Source organism: Nicotiana tabacum, chromosome 24, assembly GCF_000715075.1.
Source record: "Nicotiana tabacum cultivar K326 chromosome 24, ASM71507v2, whole genome shotgun sequence".
Classification (NCBI taxonomy): Eukaryota; Viridiplantae; Streptophyta; class Magnoliopsida; order Solanales; family Solanaceae; genus Nicotiana; species Nicotiana tabacum.
Window position 1 is genome coordinate 99,187,762 of NC_134103.1, and position 7,647 is coordinate 99,195,408.

At 36.3% G+C, this 7,647-nt stretch overlaps 1 protein-coding gene across 1 annotated transcript; it reads left to right on the forward strand.

Moving 5' to 3' along the window:
* Positions 1 to 613: 613 nt before the first annotated feature.
* On the forward strand, positions 614 to 1,327 carry LOC142178343 (secreted RxLR effector protein 161-like). The gene has a single exon (XM_075247678.1). The coding sequence runs from the start codon at positions 614 to 616 to the stop codon at positions 1,325 to 1,327; it is 714 nt and encodes a 237-aa protein (XP_075103779.1).
* The last annotated feature ends 6,320 nt before the right edge of the window (positions 1,328 to 7,647 follow it).

A 7,647-nucleotide genomic window follows, 5' to 3' on the forward strand; every position in this document is an offset into this window, starting at 1 on the left:
CAATATTTAACGATACAAAGCTAGACTTGTTGCAAAGGGTTATACTCAAAAAGGAGGCATTGATTATAAAGAGACCTTTTCACCGGTCTCAAAGAAAGACTCGTTAAGAATTATTATGGATTTGGTGGCTCATTATGATTTAGAGTTACACCAAATAGATGTGAAAACTGCCTTTCTTAATGGAGACCTCGAGGATGAAGTTTATATGGACCAACCAGAGGGTTTCAAAACTAAAGGAAAAGGTCAAATGGTGTGTAAACTGAAGAAGTCAATATATGGACTTAAACAAGCCTCACGACAATGGTATATAAAGTTTAATGATACCATAATATTTTTTGGATTTGTGAAAAATACCGTTGATGGGTGTATATACCAAAAGATCAATGGGAGCAAGTTTATTTTTTTAGTCCTATATGTTGATGATATTCTACTTGCTGCTAATGATTTAGGCATATTGCGTGAGACTAAAGATTTTCTCTCTAAGAATTTTGAAATGAAAGATATGGTTGGGGCATCCTATGTGATAGGAATAGAAATATTCCGTGATAGATAAAAAAGATTGTTGGGATTGCCTCAGAAAGGCTATATCGAAAGAATTCTAGAGAGATCTAATATGAATAATTGTTCGGCAGGAATTGTTCCAATTCAAAAATGGGACAAATTTAGTCTCATGCAATGCCCTAAGAATGATGTAGAACAAAAGAAAACGGAATCAATTCCTTACTTTTCAATTGTTGGTAGTCTGATGTATGCTCAGACTTGCACAAGACCGGATATTAGTTTTGCGATCGGAATGCTAGGAAGATATCAGAGTAACCCAGAAATTGATCATTGGAAAGCTACAAAGAAAGTTTTGAGGTACCTAAAAGGAACCAAGGATTACATGCTCATGTATAGGAGATCCAAGCATTTGGAAGTTGTTGGATACTCGGATTCAGATTTCGCTGGATGTATTGACACTAGAAAATCCACGTTTGGTTATTTGTTCCAATTAGCTGAAGGAGCAACATCGTGGAAGAGTGCCAAATGGTTTGTCATTGCTACATCTACGATGGAAGCAGAATTTGTGGCATGTTTTGAAGCCACAATTCATGCATTATGGCTGCAAAACTTTATTTCAGGACTTGGGGTTGTTGACACCATTACCAAGCCGCTGAAAATTTACTGTGATAATTCTGGAGCAGTATTCTTCTCCAAGAATGATAAGTACTCCAAAGGTACCAAGCATATGGAATTAAAGTACTTTACCGTCAAGGAGGAAGTTCAGAAACAAAGAGTGTCACTTGAGCATATTAGAACTGATCTCATGATTATAGATCCGTCTTAATAAGGATCCGGTTTCATTTTCACAAGCCATAGAAAGTAATGAATTTGACAAATGGATTGATGCCATGAAGGAAGAGCTAAAATCCATGGAATACAATAAAGTCTGGGATCTCGTTGAATTGTCAGAAAGTTCTAAAAGAATCGGGTGTAGATGGGTCTTTAAGACCAAACATGATTCAAATGGCAATATTTAACGATACAAAGCTAGACTTGTTGCAAAGGGTTATACTCAAAAAGGAGGCATTGATTATAAAGAGACCTTTTCACCGGTCTCAAAGAAAGACTCGTTAAGAATTATTATGGATTTGGTGGCTCATTATGATTTAGAGTTACACCAAATAGATGTGAAAACTGCCTTTCTTAATGGAGACCTCGAGGATGAAGTTTATATGGACCAACCAGAGGGTTTCAAAACTAAAGGAAAAGGTCAAATGGTGTGTAAACTGAAGAAGTCAATATATGGACTTAAACAAGCCTCACGACAATGGTATATAAAGTTTAATGATACCATAATATTTTTTGGATTTGTGAAAAATACCGTTGATGGGTGTATATACCAAAAGATCAATGGGAGCAAGTTTATTTTTTTAGTCCTATATGTTGATGATATTCTACTTGCTGCTAATGATTTAGGCATATTGCGTGAGACTAAAGATTTTCTCTCTAAGAATTTTGAAATGAAAGATATGGTTGGGGCATCCTATGTGATAGGAATAGAAATATTCCGTGATAGATCACAAAGATTATTGGGATTGCCTCAGAAAGGCTATATCGAAAGAATTCTAGAGAGATCTAATATGAATAATTGTTCGGCAGGAATTGTTCCAATTCAAATATGGGACAAATTTAGTATCATGCAATGCCCTAAGAATGATGTAGAACAAAAGGAAATGGAATCAATTCCTTACTTTTCAATTGTTGGTAGTCTGATGTATGCTCAGACTTGCACAAGACCGGATATTAGTTTTGCGATCGGAATGCTAGGAAGATATCAGAGTAACCCAGAAATTGATCATTGGAAAGCTACAAAGAAAGTTTTGAGGTACCTAAAAGGAACGAAGGATTACATGCTCATGTATAGGAGATCCAAGCATTTGGAAGTTGTTGGATACTCGGATTCAGATTTCGCTGGATGTGTTGACACTAGAAAATCCACGTTTGGTTATTTGTTCCAATTAGCTGAAGGAGCAACATCGTGGAAGAGTGCCAAACGGTTTGTCATTGCTACATCTATGATGGAAGCAGAATTTGTGGCATGTTTTGAAGCCACAATTCATGCATTATGGCTGCGAAACTTTATTTCAGGACTTGGGGTTGTTGACACCATTACCAAGCCGCTGAAAATTTACTGTGATAATTCTGGAGCAGTATTCTTCTCCAAGAATGATAAGTACTCCAAAGGTACCAAGCATATGGAATTAAAGTACTTTACCGTCAAGGAGGAAGTTCAGAAACAAAGAGTGTCACTTGAGCATATTAGAACTGATCTCATGATTATAGATCCGTCTTAATAAGGATCCGGTTTCATTTTCACAAGCCATAGAAAGTAATGAATTTGACAAATGGATTGATGCCATGAAGGAAGAGCTAAAATCCATGGAATACAATAAAGTCTGGGATCTCGTTGAATTGTCAGAAAGTTCTAAAAGAATCGGGTGTAGATGGGTCTTTAAGACCAAACATGATTCAAATGGCAATATTTAACGATACAAAGCTAGACTTGTTGCAAAGGGTTATACTCAAAAAGGAGGCATTGATTATAAAGAGACCTTTTCACCGGTCTCAAAGAAAGACTCGTTAAGAATTATTATGGATTTGGTGGCTCATTATGATTTAGAGTTACACCAAATAGATGTGAAAACTGCCTTTCTTAATGGAGACCTCGAGGAGGAAGTTTATATGGACCAACCAGAGGGTTTCAAAACTAAAGGAAAAGGTCAAATGGTGTGTAAACTGAAGAAGTCAATATATGGACTTAAACAAGCCTCACAATAATGGTATATAAAGTTTAATGATACCATAACATTTTTTGGATTTGTGAAAAATACCGTTGATGGGTGTATATACCAAAAGATCAATGGGAGCAAGTTTATTTTTTTAGTCCTATATGTTGATGATATTCTACTTGCTGCTAATGATTTAGGCATATTGCGTGAGACTAAAGATTTTCTCTCTAAGAATTTTGAAATGAAAGATATGGTTGGGGCATCCTATGTGATAGGAATAGAAATATTCCGTGATAGATCACAAAGATTGTTGGGATTGCCTCAGAAAGGCTATATCGAAAGAATTCTAGAGAGATCTAATATGAATAATTGTTCGGCAGGAATTGTTCCAATTCAAAAATGGGACAAATTTAGTATCATGCAATGCCCTAAGAATGATGTAGAACAAAAGGAAATGGAATCAATTCCTTACTTTTCAATTGTTGGTAGTCTGATGTATGCTCAGACTTGCACAAGACCGGATATTAGTTTTGCGATCGGAATGCTAGGAAGATATCAGAGTAACCCAGAAATTGATCATTGGAAAGCTACAAAGAAAGTTTTGAGGTACCTAAAAGGAACGAAGGATTACATGCTCATGTATAGGAGATCCAAGCATTTGGAAGTTGTTGGATACTCGGATTCAGATTTCGCTGGATGTGTTGACACTAGAAAATCCACGTTTGGTTATTTGTTCCAATTAGCTGAAGGAGCAACATCGTGGAAGAGTGCCAAACGGTTTGTCATTGCTACATCTACGATGGAAGCAGAATTTGTGGCATGTTTTGAAGCCACAATTCATGCATTATGGCTGCGAAACTTTATTTCAGGACTTTGGGTTGTTGACACCATTACCAAGCCGCTGAAAATTTACTGTGATAATTCTGGAGCAGTATTCTTCTCCAAGAATGATAAGTACTCCAAAGGTACCAAGCATATGGAATTAAAGTACTTTACCGTCAAGGAGGAAGTTCAGAAACAAAGAGTGTCACTTGAGCATATTAGAACTGATCTCATGATTATAGATCCGTCTTAATAAGGATCCGGTTTCATTTTCACAAGCCATAGAAAGTAATGAATTTGACAAATGGATTGATGCCATGAAGGAAGAGCTAAAATCCATGGAATACAATAAAGTCTGGGATCTCGTTGAATTGTCAGAAAGTTCTAAAAGAATCGGGTGTAGATGGGTCTTTAAGACCAAACATGATTCAAATGGCAATATTTAACGATACAAAACTAGACTTGTTGCAAAGGGTTATACTCAAAAAGGAGGCATTGATTATAAAGAGACCTTTTCACCGGTCTCAAAGAAAGACTCGATAAGAATTATTATGGATTTGGTGGCTCATTATGATTTAGAGTTATACCAAATAGATGTGAAAACTGCCTTTCTTAATGGAGACCTCGATGATGAAGTTTATGTGGACCAACCAGAAGGTTTCAAAACTAAAGGAAAATGTCAAATGGTGTGTAAACTGAAGAAGTCAATATATGGACTTAAACAAGCCTCACAATAATGGTATATAAAGTTTAATGATACCATAACATTTTTTGGATTTGTGAAAAATACCGTTGATGGGTGTATATACCAAAAGATCAATGGGAGCAAGTTTATTTTTTTAGTCCTATATGTTGATGATATTCTACACTCTGCTAATGATTTACGCATATTGCGTGAGACTAAAGATTTTCTCTCTAAGAATTTTGAAATGAAAGATATGGTTGGGGCATCCTATGTGATAGGAATAGAAATATTCCGTGATAGATCACAAAGATTGTTGGGATTGCCTCAGAAAGGCTATATCGAAAGAATTCTAGAGAGATCTAATATGAATAATTGTTCGGCAGGAATTGTTCCAATTCAAATATGGGACAAATTTAGTATCATGCAATGCCCTAAGAATGATGTAGAACAAAAGGAAATGGAATCAATTCCTTACTTTTCAATTGTTGGTAGTCTGATGTATGCTCAGACTTGCACAAGACCGGATATTAGTTTTGCGATCGGAATGCTAGGAAGATATCAGAGTAACCCAGAAATTGATCATTGGAAAGCTACAAAGAAAGTTTTGAGGTACCTAAAAGGAACGAAGGATTACATGCTCATGTATAGGAGATCCAAGCATTTGGAAGTTGTTGGATACTCGGATTCAGATTTCGCTGGATGTGTTGACACTAGAAAATCCACGTTTGGTTATTTGTTCCAATTAGCTGAAGGAGCAACATCGTGGAAGAGTGCCAAACGGTTTGTCATTGCTACATCTATGATGGAAGCAGAATTTGTGGCATGTTTTGAAGCCACAATTCATGCATTATGGCTGCGAAACTTTATTTCAGGACTTGGGGTTGTTGACACCATTACCAAGCCGCTGAAAATTTACTGTGATAATTCTGGAGCAGTATTCTTCTCCAAGAATGATAAGTACTCCAAAGGTACCAAGCATATGGAATTAAAGTACTTTACCGTCAAGGAGGAAGTTCAGAAACAAAGAGTGTCACTTGAGCATATTAGAACTGATCTCATGATTATAGATCCGTCTTAATAAGGATCCGGTTTCATTTTCACAAGCCATAGAAAGTAATGAATTTGACAAATGGATTGATGCCATGAAGGAAGAGCTAAAATCCATGGAATACAATAAAGTCTGGGATCTCGTTGAATTGTCAGAAAGTTCTAAAAGAATCGGGTGTAGATGGGTCTTTAAGACCAAACATGATTCAAATGGCAATATTTAACGATACAAAGCTAGACTTGTTGCAAAGGGTTATACTCAAAAAGGAGGCATTGATTATAAAGAGACCTTTTCACCGGTCTCAAAGAAAGACTCGTTAAGAATTATTATGGATTTGGTGGCTCATTATGATTTAGAGTTACACCAAATAGATGTGAAAACTGCCTTTCTTAATGGAGACCTCGAGGAGGAAGTTTATATGGACCAACCAGAGGGTTTCAAAACTAAAGGAAAAGGTCAAATGGTGTGTAAACTGAAGAAGTCAATATATGGACTTAAACAAGCCTCACAATAATGGTATATAAAGTTTAATGATACCATAACATTTTTTGGATTTGTGAAAAATACCGTTGATGGGTGTATATACCAAAAGATCAATGGGAGCAAGTTTATTTTTTTAGTCCTATATGTTGATGATATTCTACTTGCTGCTAATGATTTAGGCATATTGCGTGAGACTAAAGATTTTCTCTCTAAGAATTTTGAAATGAAAGATATGGTTGGGGCATCCTATGTGATAGGAATAGAAATATTCCGTGATAGATCACAAAGATTGTTGGGATTGCCTCAGAAAGGCTATATCGAAAGAATTCTAGAGAGATCTAATATGAATAATTGTTCGGCAGGAATTGTTCCAATTCAAAAATGGGACAAATTTAGTATCATGCAATGCCCTAAGAATGATGTAGAACAAAAGGAAATGGAATCAATTCCTTACTTTTCAATTGTTGGTAGTCTGATGTATGCTCAGACTTGCACAAGACCGGATATTAGTTTTGCGATCGGAATGCTAGGAAGATATCAGAGTAACCCAGAAATTGATCATTGGAAAGCTACAAAGAAAGTTTTGAGGTACCTAAAAGGAACGAAGGATTACATGCTCATGTATAGGAGATCCAAGCATTTGGAAGTTGTTGGATACTCGGATTCAGATTTCGCTGGATGTGTTGACACTAGAAAATCCACGTTTGGTTATTTGTTCCAATTAGCTGAAGGAGCAACATCGTGGAAGAGTGCCAAACGGTTTGTCATTGCTACATCTACGATGGAAGCAGAATTTGTGGCATGTTTTGAAGCCACAATTCATGCATTATGGCTGCGAAACTTTATTTCAGGACTTGGGGTTGTTGACACCATTACCAAGCCGCTGAAAATTTACTGTGATAATTCTGGAGCAGTATTCTTCTCCAAGAATGATAAGTACTCCAAAGGTACCAAGCATATGGAATTAAAGTACTTTACCGTCAAGGAGGAAGTTCAGAAACAAAGAGTGTCACTTGAGCATATTAGAACTGATCTCATGATTATAGATCCGTCTTAATAAGGATCCGGTTTCATTTTCACAAGCCATAGAAAGTAATGAATTTGACAAATGGATTGATGCCATGAAGGAAGAGCTAAAATCCATGGAATACAATAAAGTCTGGGATCTCGTTGAATTGTCAGAAAGTTCTAAAAGAATCGGGTGTAGATGGGTCTTTAAGACCAAACATGATTCAAATGGCAATATTTAACGATACAAAACTAGACTTGTTGCAAAGGGTTATACTCAAAAAGGAGGCATTGATTATAAAGAGACCTTTTCACCGGTCTCAAAGAAA

Coding starts and splice junctions, on each gene's coding strand:
- LOC142178343 (XM_075247678.1), top strand. CDS start 614: ATGAATAATTGTTCGGCAGGAATTGTTCCAATTCAAAAATGGGACAAA.